We start from the raw sequence: 16,661 nt of genomic DNA on the forward strand, positions 1-16,661 counted from the left end.
CATAACGCGTTATTAAATTACTCGTCCGCGCGTACACGTCGCTCGCAAAACTTTATCCCCGAGTCCAGAACTCGAAACGGAAATTGCTCCGAGCGTCTCCGATTTTCTCAGCGATCGATCATCGAAATCGACGAACGGCTCGAACGCACGGCTGTTCCATCGGCGAACACCGAACGCGCCCGAGACGCTTTTCGTTTCGAACTTCTTCCCTTTACCCTCCCTTTTTACGAGCGCGAGGTTTCAAACCGGGCACGATTTACGCCGTAATTTACCCTCGGAAGGTAGAGCCCGGGATATCAAGGTCCTCGAGATTTGCCGCGAAAAAAGAGACAGAAAGAAAACGAAGAAAAAAAGGAAAAAAGGGAAAAAAGGGAAAAAAGGAAAGGAGATCGCGTGCGCGGCGTCGATTTTATTCGCGTTAAAGTGCGTGCCACGCGCAGGAAGTGCGTGCGTGCAGCATATCCGCGGGGGCGATATCAACTTCGTACAACTTTTCATTTCTCTCTCCCTGCCTCGATTTTTCGAGGGGAAACGAACCAGACGCTGGCTAGTACCCGCCCGTCCCTCCCCGCCCCTTTCCGCTGCGATTATCGCGATTAATTAACCGGTACGGCATCCTTAATTTCCCCGAAATTAATCCAGTCGAACTTTCGTATCGCGTTTCGCGACTCGCTGATTTCCGACGGTGCAAAAAAATCCTGATACACACAGGGAGCGCGGAAAATTTTTCGCCCTTTGATGTCGCACAATTTCACGCGCCCTCGGTGCCCTTGCGAAATTTTGTTATCCGCTTTGGAACGCCGAGAAAATTCCCGTCCGCGGGACGATTCGCTCGCGCGATACTTTTTCGCTCCATCGTTCGTACGTGCCCGCGTTCATATTCGAACCGACAATGTTTTTTCGATTCTCCGTTTCGAAAGAAAAAAAAACATTAAACGCGAATGAAACGCGGTTTATGTTCGTTCGACCGGATGTTTTCGTTGAATTTCCACGGAACGTCGAGTACTTACGAAATTGACCGCCAGTGCCGCATTTTGATCGACAAATTGTTTAGCAAATAAAATCGTCGGATCGAATAACGCGTATATCTCGCAGATAGCGTTGCGAGCGTTAACAAATATTTGCGTACAGGGCGTCGCGCTAGGAACGGACGCTTTGATCGAGCTCGTCGTACAACGGGAAGAAAGGTTCGTCGGATTCGTCGGACGTAAGTTGCACGGTGTCGATAGTTTCTTCGCGATTCGAAACACGGGAGCCCCGGAACGTCGAACATTCGAGACAAGAGTATCGAGAGACGAACAAAGAAGGGGGCCACCGAATCTTCTCCAGCGGAAAGTAACCGTCGCGACTCGTTGTCGTCGATGAAATCGAAGCGATACGCGCGGAGCACCCGGTACGAACGCGAGAAACATTGCTAAAGGGCGGGATAGATTTTCGGTGGAAAAAATTCCACGCGAACGTTAAACGATCGCGGGATCGCTGAATTTCCACCATCGAAAATCCGTCTAATTCGTCCTTCCGCTTCCGTGGAACGGAAAGGATAGTGTTCTTCGAATTCCGAACAAAAATCGATCGACCGGGGAAAATAACGCGGAAAATTACTCGCAACCGAAATTTGCGAGGAACTCGTACACATTTGGTTTTACGAGGGAACGAGTTACGGGGAACCGACCCCGACGGCCCAATCGTAGCGCGCGGTACCGTAATCTTTCGAGGTGCATTTGGTACCCCGCCGTGCGAGAGTCTCGTTTATTATACACGCGCGAACCGTTTCTACGCGCAAAAGTGACGACACTGCGCGTTCAAGAGGAAACTGTCGTATCGTCCAGCGTGTTCTAGGATCTAGTCGCAAGGTTCGGGAACTCGAAGTCTAGCCGTATCGATTTCGATGTTTTCTTCGGGCCCCCTTCTATATTTCCAAACGCGCGTTCGCGCTCGCGTCCGCGCTCGCGTCCGCGCTCGCGTTGCCGCGGGCAGGGAGCGACGAACATTTTGCGTCGGTCATAGCATAATCGAGCTCCCGCGGCGATTTCCAATTTACGATTAAGCGCCGGCCGATTTGCAATTTGATGGAGGGATCGCGCGGGTTCGAATTGGCGCGCTCTGCCCCGTCTCGTCGGGCAATCTACGTCTCCTCTCCCCTCGGCCCTCGTTCCTTTTTACCCCCTGTCGTCCGTTGCTACCCCCGTCGACGATTTGCGACGCGACGCGGCGTCGAAAACAAAATTCCGACGCGCGATCGCCGGCGAAGATACCCCGGTGAAAAAAATTCCAGGTCCGAGCGAGATTCCTCGGGAGCGGCGCCGCGCGGAAACGTAATTTACATCTCGCGGTTTAACGCTCGTTTCCACCGAACGATCTCGCATCGGTGATATTGCGGGACGAGTCAAAAACGACTCGATATATCAAACTCGCGCGATCATTCCGCAACGCGTCGAGGCGATACGGTTCTGGAACGCGCTCGAGCGTTATGGAACTCGAAATTCTCGTTTCGAGCTATCGAGCGCGGTGGCCGCGCACCGATGGGCAATTTCCACGCTACAAGAACGCATTATTATCGTCGTCGTAACAGCTCGTTCGAACTCGACTCCTTTCGCGCGGTAGGCGCGCGGTATCACCGAGTTCGTTCGCGGGGAACGCAAATAAGACGAATTACGGTAACGATCGGGTAACGAGGAACCGCTCGCGAGAATCGAGCCCGAAGCAAAGTCGAACGGGCACGCGTAATTGTTAATCGCGTTGATTAGCGCCGGTCGCGTTACAAATAGGAGCGGGAGCGCCGAGAGCTCGATGCGCCGCAAAAGTCTTCTCAATTTCCGCGGTATAACCAGCGGCCGGGTGTTCGCTTTCTGGTTGCGCGCGAGCCGGATATTGGAGGAGGAATTTTTAGCCAGGGCCGAGGAGACTCGATTCCCGCGTACCAAGAACTTGGACGATTTCTTTCTGCCTCGTAATTGGACGACCGATCGCCCGATAAATCGCAAAGGGACCGAAACGAGTTCCGATCGAATTCGCGATGTAGCGGCTACGTTGATCCGTTTTAATCAAACAGCTACATCGGGTATCGCGTTATCGTTCGGTCGGGCTACGCGCGGGTGTACGCGCGCACAATTTTTTCTCGTTTTGCTTTGTTTCCTCGTACACGGGTCAGCGTAGCGGTCAGAAACGCAGGTCGCGACGGAGACTCGGATACGCGAAACGGAGCGCGAGAGTCCGCGCACGTTGTCGCCGGGAAAAATAGTCGAGCCGATCGACTACCGTCGCTACGGAACGACCGGCACGCTCGATCGTTTGGCGAACGAGCGAGCGGAAACCTCGAGGAAACGTCGTTGGGCGGCAATAATTGCTCGCAGTCAAGGAGCGAGGAAGGAGGCGTCCGCAATCGCGCGTAGCATCGCGAGGATCGAGGATGCTCGCGACTTCGGGACGCTTTGACTGCGAACAGAGTGGCTTTTATTCGAGATCTTAATTAAGGAGAGTCGGGGCTGGCACCGCGCCAAGTACCAGCGATTAAAAAAGAAACCGGGCGCAACGGATATCGCTGCAGGCGATTTTTAATGTTTTTCCTAAGCGACTCGGTCTACGTGCCGCGAATTTTCTTGGTCCGATTCGGACCGAACGAAATTGTTCGGGGGGCGTAAAAACTGGCAGACGCACCAATCGCGAGACGGCCCCGAACAGTCCGACCGAAACTTTTTACCGTGTCTCTGATGGCCGGTTTCCAAGTTTTTACACGAGTATGGACCGACTCCCCCGATGAGATTTTCTCCGAGGAAAATTTCCCGCGATTCTCGGCGAACCGTCCCCCCATCCCCCCCTCTCTCTCTCTCTCTCTCTCGACCTCGATGGGATCTCCTACCGCGATCGACGACGCGGAATCGTCGGTAACCGGCGTAATCGCGCGTACGCGAAACGATAATATACGACACGGTCTTCGTAATCCCTTCGTCGCTCCGGCGGCTCTCGGATTACCGGAGTTTCCCCGTACTTCCTAAATAAATATTGCTGTAAAACGCGGAATAGCGATCGTGCGCTATGATTTACTTCCGATCTCGATAACGCTCGCACGCGAGATCGAAACCTCCGTTGGTCCCTAATTATGCGTCGCGATGCTCGCGGTCTTTCCGTTTCGAGGAACCGCGAGCAAACTCCGGTGGAACGTGCTCGTGCTGGACCGGGTTCGATTCGACGCGTCGCGGCCATTTTCAGGGCCCTGCGAACCAGTTCCGGATAAAGCAATTACGCGACGAAGGAAAGTTACGGGGCGCGTGAACCGCGATCGGTTCTCGGCCCGTCGCGAAGCACGCGATCCACTCGCGAATCGATCTTCGGGCTTCCAGGGAGTTCGATCGCCTCGACGTCTCTCCCTTTGGTCTCGTTTCGAGGCACGACGATGCCGAAAAATTGCTCGACGCCGTCCGCGTTTCCCTCGAACCAGGAGGAAACGTCGTTTTCGCGCGCCCCGCGCGTGCCGCGTTTCTTTTATCCCTCGCAACCGGTTCGATAGCGGGTGCACCGAGATAATATTGGGTAGCGAGCAAACGAGGTTTCCCGTACCGAGATTGGAATATTCGTCGTATCGCGATGCATTACGGCCTGTCGCGTGCCCAGCGAGTATCGAGTTTCCAGAAATTCGAACGACACCGAGAAAACACGGGGACCGCCGGCGTCTTTCCTACGAAAGACACTTTTCCGGTATCGATTCCACCGAGGGGATCGCGTTTCGAACGGGCACGGTAATTTCAACGAACGTCAATTTTTGGTTCAGTAAAGTTGCCACCACGTAACTTGCGATCATTTCTAACGATGTTACAGCCGTGGTAGTAGCGCAGACTACTCGCCTGACCATAGACGGGGTAATGCTACTTGTCTGATCATAGACGAGGGTCATACTGCTCGCCCGATCATAGACGGGGTAATACTACTTGTCTGATCGTAGGCGAGGGTCATGCTACTCGTCTGATCATAGACGGAGTAATACTACTTGTCTGTCGTTGGACAGGGGGTCGGTACTACTTGTCCGGCAATGGACAGGGGGTCGTATTACTTGTCTGATCACGGACGGGGGTTATGCGACTTGACCACCTTATATTGGTCGGACGAGTAGCAGAACCCGCGTATACGGACCGACAATTGGTATTACATCCGTCTATGGTCGGACAAGTGGAAATGCATGTGTATAGTCGGACAATGGTGGATGCATGGTCGGACAAGTAGGCATGCGTGTGTACGGTCAGAAATTTGACCTTAATGTCGCGTTTGTTCGCCCGATTCCCGAGCCTCGAGGGACAGCGGAGGAAAGCCCTCGCGAGCGAGTCGGCGAGAAAAATATACTTTTAAGCGAGACGGGTTTTAAAAGCCCCTTTCACGGCGTTGCTCGAGTTCTTAACACCGATTAAAAGTTCGAGTCGAGCGTCATCGAGTTAAACGCGTCCGCGACGAGTTTCGCTCGGAGAGGTAATAAAATATGGAAAACGGGGCGAGTATTGTTTTCGTCGTCGCGATTCGCTCGATCGGTTTTCGGATCCAGCTCGCCTCGCGAAACGAAGACGACGATACTTTGCCCGAAAGCTTCGAAGGTGGAAGGTGTCTCTCCTCGAATTTAGGGGAGCCAAATTGGCTCGATCGCTCGAAACGAATCGTTCGAGCCCCTTGAAAACCCTTACGACTCGGAAACGAATGTCCCGCGATTCGGTTCACCGTTCGAACAACGGCTCGATGGACGGTACTTGAACGCGATTAGGGGCCTCGTTTCTCGCCAATGGCGACTCGAAACGACGAGTTTCGATCTTCCGCGAAGTCGAACGGGCAAACGGCACGACCGAAATATAGATATATAGATGAATGGAGTCGGGAAGAAACGGGGCGGAGAAAAGGGCGAGTTTTGGGAATTGAACGAACTTGCCGGCCTCCGGATGACCGTTATCGTCGATGGAAGGCTACTCGATCGAGGCACTACCCTCGAGAGTCATCCCCCGTTCGATCGTCGAAAAGAAAAAGGAAATAATTTAATCGCTTTAAAGTCGGATCGGTGGCTCGACGGTAAGCGGTCCCCGTTATTGGAAACGATAGCCGTCGAAGAGATGGAACCGTCGCGAAACCGATTCGCGAAGAGACGAAGAAATTTGTCGTCGGGATTACGCGCGGGCTCAGTTTTCCGCTCTCGCGGGTTACGCGATCGTAACGTCTCCGAGAACCGGGTAAATTATCGGATTATCCGAGAGCTTCGATCAGGGCTGAGAGTTTCGATCTCCTCGAAATTCGAGTTCCAGACGTCGCGGATTCTTCGCCTCCGAGAGCTTCGGATCTCTTCGGAGACCATCCAGTTTACGTTCTCGAAGCTTCCTCCTCGCGAGGAAAGTTTCGATTTTCGGCGTTGTTCGAGTTACTCGCGCGGTTTAGTCGGCGAGGTCAACCTCGCGAAGCTTTTTATTTCAATTTCGGCAGCCGTCCCGCGGTTCCTCGAGTTCCAGCCACGGTGCACTCTCCGGTGTGTCGTGCAACCGCGAAGAAACTTGCATTTTTCCACGGATACCGCGTCGCGGCTACATACGTCGTAAAACTTTCCTAATATAGGAGAGAAGCGCGCGGTGCCATCTTTATGCCGGCAACTACTCGGAATCGCCCTCTTCCTCCGACTCGGCTCGCCTCGCCTCGTATTTCACTTTCTCCGAAAGTCGTTTTCCGGTTCTCTTCGCGGAAAATTTCCCGGTGCAATTTCGCGGTGAATCTCCGAGCTTCGATTTCGAACGTTTTTCCGGAAGCTTCCCTCGCGAACGAAACTCGGTCGCGGGGCTCGAATTACGGGGGATACGAGGGAAACGTTGGTTTCGGTTTCTCGGGGTTGAAAAAACCCGCGATACGAGCCGATCGTTTGCGGCACGAGGAAACACGGGGACGCCTCCTCGCCGAGGAGATCCGCGATCCAAGGTCTGTCGCGCGTTATCCGTATCCGGATCGCCGTCGACGCGATCATCGAGTTCATTTGCGAAATTACTTCTATCCGCGCTTTTTGTCGGTCGTTCGAAATATCGGAGTAACGTCGAGCAAGCACAGGTGTTCCACATAGATAGGCAAGCATTGGCACATGGCCAATGGAGGCACCTATGCCTCCTCGACCCTCCGGTTACCCCTTTGGTTCGCCACCACCACCATCACCGCCGCCGCCGCCGCCGCCGCCGCCGCCGCCGCCGCCACCGCCACCACCGCCTCCACCGTCTCCTCTTCCTCCTACTTCTGCTCCTACTCCTACTCCTACTCCTACTCCTGCTCCTACTCCCCTTCCCCGCGCCCAAGTATCGATCTCGGCCCTCTCGTGACTTTTCATTGAATTTCCATGCGCCACTTAAGAGGCTGCTTCGTTCTTCCTCCGCTGCCCTTTCCTCTCGTGTTCTTCCGCTTCCTTTCAACCGGACCGGACAAAGAGGACGCGGAACACAAGAGGTGGATTTCGCTCGGACGAGCGGTACGCGTTTCCGAGATTCGGTGGAATTCCTCGAACGCGGCTCGAGATGGTGACTTTGTCCCATTCGGGTGGAAGTTTGCCCATTTTTTCCTTCTCCGCGATAGGTATCGAATTCGATTCGGATGGACGGTCCGCGATATACCCCGCTCGTTTCGACGCGACGACTTCTCGCGTTCGAGTCGAAAACGAACCCTCCCCGAGCGGGACGGAAACAAAGGGTGAACGGCGAAACTATTGTAACTAAGATCGAAGTCCTCTCGGTAATACAGAGAACGGGATCGTAGGTGGGCCGATTAGTTTCCTCCTGTTACATCGGCGAAACTGTAGGAATTTATAGGTATAGGTTGTTCCACGAGCTGAATTTCCAGTTGCTCGCTTCTGTCCCGCGTCTCGTCGGCTTAGAGATAATCGCGACGACGTCGACGTCGAGCGGCGAAGTCACCGCTGGAAAGTTAATTAAGCACGTTCCAATAAACTTTGCCCGACGAACGACGAACGACGAACGACGAACGACGAACGACGAACCACGACGCCGAGAACGCGGATTCGTCCGATCGGATCGATTCCACCGATTAGATCGATCGAGGGGAGGACGAAGCCGCGAGGCTTCATCGACGCGCGATAAGAACGATCGGGCGCGCGTTTCTCGAAACTTTTTCGAATCGAGGACCGCGTTCGCTCGGAGAGTTCGGCTCGGCTCGAATCGTCCTCGTTCTCGACGAAGATCGCGCCGAGATCGCGAGTCGAGGACTCTCTCTCTTTTTTCGTAAATTCGTAGCCGCGATATCGAGGATCCAACGATCCGTAGTTTCCCCCGCGCAATAATTCATCGCGGGAAGTTCGGGGAACCGAAAAGCGGTATCGGTGCCGTTTAATTCCGAGCGAGGTTCGATTCGAAGATCGGAATAGAAAATTCATAGCCCTCCTTACACGGCGTCGAGTAAAATTGACCGAAAGCCGCCGTTCGCTCCGGCATCGGTTCAAATTTTTAATTCAAGCCCGAATGAAAATTTCATGGCGCGATCGAAGGAATCTCTTCCCGCTCGGACGGGGAGGAGAGTCGGAAGCTCGCGCTCTCGTTCCGGCGCGATTCTCGCATCGACGAGTCGCGTCTCGTTCCATTTAACATTTAGAAAGGAAGGAGGGATCGACGAATCGAACGGGAGCCGATTCGCATTGTAGAACGGCCCGTCGAATTATGGACAAGTACCTCGTGCAAGTTCCTCGTATCCACGACCCTGAATTATCGTCGGGGATGGGCCCGATGTCGCGAGCGCTACGTCTCTCCGGCCTTTTCCACTTTTCTCTTTTCTCTTTTCTCTTTTCTCCTCGTTTCTTTTCTTTTCCCTTCTCTTCGCAACCTCCTCGTTCGACCGCCTCGACTCGTTCCTCTCTTAAACTTCGAGATAAAGCGTTCTGCCGCTCCATTAAGCCATCGCTCGTTGAAAAAAAAAAGAAGAAAAAAGAAAAACGGAACTGCCTAGCGTTACGTTCCCCCTTTCTCTCCCTTCGGTAGACGCGACTTCTCGCAAGATCGAGTTCCGTGGGAATTTTCGACGAGCGGAGACTCTCTCCCGAGAAGATTCGCAATTTGCGAAGAATCCTTTCCGCGAGAAGAATGGGATTTTTTTAACCGGTGAAGCCTACGCGTGGAAAAAAAAACGAGAGGAGGAGATGGTTTTTGCGAGGAATTGAAAGCTTCGCGGACGACTTAAATTCGTCCGAGGTCGTTCGCGTAACCGAGTTCTGGTACTTGGTCGCGGAGGATATCGTTTCCCCGTAATACCGTTTCGTCGAAACTCGGTCCCTTCGCTTCTGGGCGCCGCGAGAGGAGAAGCCGTAAATCCTTGGCGAGAAGCGCAATTAGCTTTACTCTCGCGCGAAATTATTTTTCTCGTTCGGGGAAGCTTTCGAATCGAACGTCGAAACGAAACGGGCGTCGAGTCGGTGTCTCGAGAAGAGAGCATCCCGCGATCCTCGATCGCGCACGGTTCGCGGGACGTCGATTCTTGGAGGAAAATCCCCGGCCGAGAAGGGGTCGCGTCCTCGGAACGGATATCGGGATCGTCTATCGGGACGATCGATTCTCTCGTGCTCGTCGACGAGCAACGGCAGCCAGACAATACCGTAGGACGACGTCGGGTGGCTGGGTCCGATAGGTCGAGCCATTAAGGTATCGAGACCTTATCCGAACGAAGACAGCGATATCGCGCGAACGTCTGCCGTGCCGTTTCGAGTTCGATCGACTATCGCGAACGACGAACGTCGTCGCCGCCGCCCCGACAAAGCCGCGATTCTCCTCGAGTCCTCCTGTTCGCCAATTCCCCCAGATATCTACGTCACCGCATCGCGCGACTTCCGACGACGAACTACCGCGCGAAAACGCCCAGGAACGCGTCCGTTCTCTGGCTTCGAAGACCCAGAGAGAAAACTTTCCGCCCGAAGAAATTTAACGTAAATTCGAGCTCGGAACTCCATCGCTCGGTGAACCTTTCGTTCCCCGAGACGCGAGAAGATTCTCCTCGAAACCCGAGCGGTTCGATAACGCCGATAACTCGGCCAGCTCCTTTCTCCGTTGGATTCCACCGAGCGGAATTCCAGGTCTCTCGCGGCCGGAACGATTTATTCCATCTAGATCGGTGTCAAAGGCCGAGTTAATTTCTCCTCGAAGCGACCGCGACGGACTTTGTGGCCGCGGCAGAGGAAAGATTTTCAACGGACGACCACAGAGGGACGTTGCTGCGTCGCGACGCGCCACACCGCGCCACACCGCGCCGCGCCGCGCCGCGAGCGTACCACCCTCGCGGGAAATGATTCGCCGCGCCGACAGACGGATCGAGCCGGCACCGATTAATTTCGCCCGAGGGCTCCGAGCCGTGATTTTTCGAAAGGAAACCGCGAGAACAAACGAGCTCCGCGTTCCCGCGTTTTCGAACCTTCGATCGAACCCTCTCGTCTTTCACCGTACCTTCGCCGTTGGTGTATCGGCTCGCGAAAGTTTCGTACGACCCCGCGAAGTCGTCGCGACGGACCTTGGGATTCCTTCGGAAAACCTCGCGACGATGGCGAGTAAGTTTAACGGACGAGCGTTTCGCGTTTCGCGTTTCGCGTTTCGCGGTTTACGAGCGCGAGCCACACCCCGACGATTGTTCGCGGCTAGAGGCGGCGCGTTCGAAGTCGCGCCGCGACGACGAAATTGCGGGGTGGAAATTTACGAGGGCGTCTCGCGACGTTTGTCAATTTCACGGAGAAGGGAACGCTCCTGGGCCGGAGAGACGCGGCTGGCCTACCGTGGATCGTTTCGACACTCGTCGCACGTCCCGGGACGATCGTTTTCGACGATCCACCGCGACGAGACGCGACGATCCACCGCGACGACAGCCGGACGAGAGGATGTGCTCTACATTTTTAACGACGCGTCGCGAGGATTCCTCGGACCGAAGGGTTCCTCCTCGTCGGCTCTTCCGACGGGGCGGGCTCGAAAGTTCGAAATTGATCGGTCGAAGGGTTCCCGAGACGGTCGATCGTTCGGATTTGTTTACACCGAAAGTTCGTAATCGCGGGACCGGGAAACTCGGAGAGATCTCGGGATCCTCGACCACGATCACCGGACTCCACCGTCGAGGTATACCGAGCTCGTTCGATTCCGCGTTTCCTCGATTTCGATTCTCGATCGCGATCGGAAGCGTGGTCGTAGTCGTGGTCGTGGTCGTTGGCGCGAGCAACGGTCACCGAGGAGTTTAAGAACCGTATCTCGACACAGTTTCGCGGCGCAACGCGAAGCTGCGAGGCTACGAGCGATTCTTGAAAGAAGCGGACTCGAGAGAAAGACCTCTTTCATTTTTTAAAACGGTCCAAAGGCGCGCTTGCGCGCACACACGGTATCTTTAGGCTCCGAGAACGAGGGACTCGAGTGCGCGAAACGAGACGTTTTCCTCGAACGTTTCCTCGGCACCGAGGTCGTTTCGCGAAAACCGAGCCGGAGCGGGCTCGCGAGGACGAGGTCGCTCGAAAGTGCGTTCGTCCGAGATCTCGAACGAGGATTCTTCGCATCGTTGGAGAACGAACGAGCCGAAACTCGCGAAGCGATCGAGATAGCCCTTTAACGCGCGACTCGGTTTAAAGGGAAACGAGCAAGCTCGCGATCGGACGGTTCGAGCGAACGGGGGTACGAAAAATATCGCGAGAGGGTTGCGTCGCGCCGCACGACTCGAAGGCTCGTTTGCATCGCGTGACGGGGCTGTTTTCCACCACGGCGACCCTTTACGTGTTATAAAGTCGGCATGCGTTGCATGTCGTTATTCCTCGCCTACTCTCCTCTCCCCCGGGCCCGGGTTGATTTTTATTTCTCCGCGCACGCGGCCCCCGGTCCCCCGGTCTCCCGGTCCCCCGTTTATCCGGAGGCCCTCTTTTTCTCTTCGGGGATCCAGCGTAGTTTCTTCTCGCTCGCCGCGTTTGTTTCCTCCTTCCTTTTTCCCTCCGTTTTAACGACTAACGTCGAGCAGACTCGACGTCGTTATTGATTAAGCGGGCACGCGAAGGCGCACCGACGTCTCGCATGCCGGAATTTCTTTTTTTTTTTTTTTCTTTTTCACTTTATCCGCGGAACTTTATCGAGCCACGCGACGCGGTCGGGCGAGTTCCTCGGGACCGGGGATCGTTCTCGAACGCGGTCCTTCTCGCTTCCGAGACGGCCGGGAACGATCTCCGTCTGTCGCGAAGCGCGTAGGACACGCGGGACAATTAGCGTCGTCGCGCGTTGATCCCGGCTCCGAGAACGCGCGCTCGGTCCCATTGTATCGCGGTTATAAATCGTCGGGAACGCGTAGTTGGTCGTGGATCGCGTTGAGCGAAGCGTACGATCGTTCTCGATATCGAGTGCATTCGAGGCGACGACAGGGCCGCGGCCGGTGGGAATCGCCCCGGCGAGATGGATCCTCCGTCTTCTCCCCTCGTCCCTCCGTTCCGAATCTCTCTCGGTTCGGTTGCTCGGCCAACTCGGCCCCGCGTCCTCCGTTTTCCGCGTTCCCATTTTTTTCGTCCGGCTCGTTCTCGCCTCCGTCCCGGTTGCCCCCGGCCCTCGAAAACTCCTCCCGCGACGACGTAACCGTTATCTCGCCCCACCGCCGAGAAATCCAATTAGCCGACCATTAATAAGGGATTCGCTCCGCGGAGGGATAACGGCAGTTGCCCGTCGACCCGAACTCCGCTCCGGATGCACCTGCACGGTCTTCCGAGCGTTCTCGTTCGCGCAGCGACGCGAACGAATCGGCGAGAGGTCGCGAACGCCGCTCCGTTGTTTCGCGACGTTTCGAGCACCGATTCTCCACCGGCCCGCAACTCCCCGTTCGTTCAACGACCCCTCCTCTCGAAGTTTACACCGAACTTTTCCCAAAGAGGGCACCGGAATCCGAGGGACGAGGTTCGTCTCTCGATTCGCGAAATCGTGGCCGAAACACGTTCCCTCTCCGTAAACTTCGGCGCTCGGTTGTTCCCTCGTGGTGCATCGACCGTGAAAGATGCGCTCGCGACGAAAGGTACGTTTCTCTTTTCTCTCGTTCGAGATCGCGCGATCGTTCGTTCACGAGACCCGATTCGAGCGATTCGATGGTTATCGCGAGCAACGTGCCGGAAGCGCGGAAGGTATTCCTCGAAACAGCGACCAGGGAGAGCGCGACGAAATTCGCGGTCGGTCCGGATATTCGATAATTAAGCCGCAACGCGCGAGAAACTCGGCGCTACAATTAGCACCGGCCGATACGTAAAACGAATTATCGTCCTGGGCTTTGACCCGGGTCCTGCACGGATCGTTATTACTCCGTGGGTTCCATTCGATTATGCCGGGAAACCGTGCACGTAGCCGCAACGTTTTCTTCCACGGTTTCCCGTATACGGCGAGAACGCGAACGCGAGTGTACGCACAGGTTTTCCGGAAACCGTTTCTTCGCGGCGAAAGATCGATTCGACTCGTTTCGTCGTCTCGAGAAACGAATTCCCGGTGCATCGTTGATTCGAAGAACCGACGCGTCCTCCGGCCGCGAAAAGTCGTTGGAAAGTGTGCGCGCGTACCGGTGTCGGATCTCTCCTTCCGTGTGGAATTTAATTTCATCGAAAAGCCAACGTCGATGCTTCGGATTCGAAACGAACGAACGAACGAACGAACAAACGAACGAACGAACTTCGAGAAGGACGAGGACGGTAACGCGGTCGGCGTCGGGACGCGCCGTTGGAGCCACGTGGCGCGCACCCCCGCGAACAGTCGGCTCGGCCCTCGGAAAATATCGCCAAAAATCGCTCCGACCTCGCTCTTGCCCCGCCTCGTCTCTCTCTCTCGCCTCGCCGCGCCGCGCCGCGCCTCGCCTCACCTCGCATCGCCTCACCTCGCCTCGCCTCGCCTCGCCTCGCCTCGCCTGGGTTCCTCCTCCGTCCGGAAATTAAAGATTCAACGAGCCGAGGGTAATTTCGAGGACGAGGAACAAGACGAAGGTAGGACGCGGGGAACCGGAGGGACGACGCGAGGAAAAACGACCGAGGGAGGGAGCCTAGGAGATCGCAGGGGCGGAGGGAATCGAGGAAGAACGATACGCGAGAGGGACGAAAATGGAAATCGATGCGGGGGCCGGGAACGCGCGCGAGGACGAGTTACGATTCGGCGTCGTCGAGTCGAAATCGAGGGAACCGGGAGTCCCGGACTCCCTCTTCCTCTTCCCTCTTCCTCCCTCGGGAGAGGGAAAAAACTTTTCGACGCCCTCCTCTCGAGCCGACGCGTTCGCGACCTTGAGTGGTTATTCGATCGCTCGTCGGTGTTCTTCGAGAGGAGTACCGAATTAAAATCGTATCAAGGGGGGCCCCTTCCGCGAAAGACCGTTTATTTTAATTTCGTTCGCCGAGGATAGTTACCTCCCGGAGCGGAATGTAAATCGCGGAGAGGGTGGGGACGGATCGTCGATCGCTTGGTGGTGGTTCCCTGGTCGGCGATTCCAGTTTCTCCACGTGGTACGTGGTGCACTAACGAACTCGGGCGTTTCGGGTTTCAGGAGGAGTGCGCCTCGATGCTGCAGGATCTCAGCGACAAGATCAATAACAAGCACCACGAGGTCCACACGCATCCTCTGCTCTCGATCTTCAAGATGGCCGAGGTCGAGGTCAAGTTACCGTACAGCAACGAGGTCGGTGGTCTCTCGAGGTCCGCGAGCTTCCTTCTGGTCGCGATCCTCCTGCTCCTGAACCTGGTTCGATCGAGGTCGACGTGCCTGGTAGCCTCGTGACACGGACCTCTCGCCACCGTCTACTCCTACTGAAGAGCGAGGATTCTCGACGCCGTGGGAACGCACGGCCGCAGGGAACGCGAGAAGAGAGAAGAAGCCAAACGGGAGGAAGAACGCGCCGGGGAAGGGAGGAGGCGATCGACCAACGAAAGTCGAAACAGAGTCGCGGTCGATCTTCGTGCCTCGTGGATCGATCGCGCGGAGCATTCTTCGTGTTCTGTGTCGCGATCGAGGATCGAATTTCCAACGCCTCGCGTCGCTTTCGTCGGTTTCGTCCGTTTGGTCCGTTTCGCTTATCGCGGGCCTCGATTTTCCTCGACGTTCGCGGTTTTCCCCGTTCTGGTCGCGTCGAAACGCTCGCCGAACGACCCGGTGCGATCGTCCGTTATTCGAGACGAAACGTCGAACTCGATCTCGAAACAGGGCCGAGAGATTTCCGTCGCGCGACGCCAACGAAACGGCCGATAACGCGGGGATCCCACGTGCGGAATACGACCGCGGCGTTACCGCGGTCGAATCGAAACCGCACCCGGATCGTTTTCGGCTTCGGTGACCGCGCGAACGAGTTCCCTCGATGCATCCCCTGGCCTTGTTTCGCCGAGGAGAACGATCTCGCGGCTCTCGAGGTTCCGAGATAAAAGAAACACCCTCGCCGTAACGAAGGATCCTCGATCGCGCGGAACGACGGCGCGCGTAAAGAAACGAAAGAGCGGACGATCGGTACCGTTACCGTAGAATCGAGGAACCGAACGCTCCTCCCGTATCGGAGGTATCGAAGAGGGAGCTCGAGCTCGCGGACGAACGCGGATCGTTGACAGCGTTCCGACGAACGACGAGCAAAGAAAGAAACGATCGCGCGGACGAAACGAACCGAGACGGAACCGAACGCGCTCGCGGGTGTCTCTCGCGCGGTCTCCTCGATCGATGGAAACCTCGTACCGGGTGTCGCGAACCTACGGGACGACCGACGCCCCGTTATTTTTTTTTTTCGGGAACTCGTCGCTCGAAACGAGAGCGATCGAGCGATTGCCGGTCGGGGCAGATCCGAGCGGTACAATCGCGTTTCGCTCGGCGCGAAGCGATAAAGCGCGTCGGAAGTCCAAAAATTTCGCGGGGGTTTCGCGGATGGCACGCGCCTCCGGGGTACGAGACACCCGGTTTAAAACGGTCGATTTGTCAACGAGGAACGGGAAAGAAGCGGAAAACCGAGGAAACTTCTAAACAGCTCCCCCGGCGCGCGACGTTTACAAACGAGCTCGAATTATTCAACGGTAACACCTCGTTCCGCGTCGGCTCGATTATAATCTCGACGGTGGCGGTCGGTGGTCCGCGAACGCGGACCGAATAGTAATTTTCCAAATTCCGTGTCCTACGAGTCCCTCTTTTACGGAGTACTCTTTTACGGGCTCGCGCGCGAAACACTTCGACCGCGAGGATCGTTTCGAGTGCTCGAAATTCCGTTCGGAGCGGACGCGGAACGAGGAGATACGATCGCGAGGGATCGCTCGACTCGGGAGAATCGATTTCCGCGCGAAGAAACGGACGAGAGAGCAGAGTCGCGAGACGATACCGGCTCGCGTTCGGTTCGAGGCGATTTTCGACGATCGAGGGGAAAATTAAGGACGAAACGATAACGCGCGTCCCGCAATTAGTCGCGTTTCGACGGAAGCGGGGCGAACGCGAGTCGGATCGAACGTACGTGACGTGGCTATCGGCAAAGCAATAATGTATAAAGTTTACGATCCACGGGCACGTCGCTCAAAAGGGGGACGGGGGTGGCGCAGACCCGGCAAATGTATAAATGTCACGTTATACATAACACGCACCTAGAACAGTCGTATACACACATATATCTATATATATACATACATATATAAATATAAACGCGTGCGCATATATGTATATATACATATATATGTTAATTCGCG

At 55.7% G+C, this 16,661-nt stretch overlaps 1 protein-coding gene across 4 annotated transcripts in view; it reads left to right on the forward strand.

The window, feature by feature from the left end:
* Gfrl (Glial cell line-derived neurotrophic family receptor-like) overlaps window positions 1–14,733 on the forward strand; it is a 168,083-nt gene extending 153,350 nt beyond the window's left edge. For 3 of the 4 annotated variants that reach the window (XM_076321820.1, XM_076321821.1, XM_076321822.1), the window contains one exon: window positions 14,503–14,733. In XM_076321820.1, coding sequence (XP_076177935.1) covers window positions 14,503–14,733 — 231 coding nt within the window. The remainder of the gene's footprint in view (window positions 1–14,502) is intronic. The other variant, XR_012993504.1, reaches the window with a different exon arrangement.
* The last annotated feature ends 1,928 nt before the right edge of the window (window positions 14,734–16,661 follow it).

The sequence above is a fragment of the Ptiloglossa arizonensis genome, chromosome 10 (genome assembly GCF_051014685.1).
Source record: "Ptiloglossa arizonensis isolate GNS036 chromosome 10, iyPtiAriz1_principal, whole genome shotgun sequence".
In the NCBI taxonomy this organism is placed as follows: domain Eukaryota; kingdom Metazoa; phylum Arthropoda; class Insecta; order Hymenoptera; family Colletidae; genus Ptiloglossa; species Ptiloglossa arizonensis.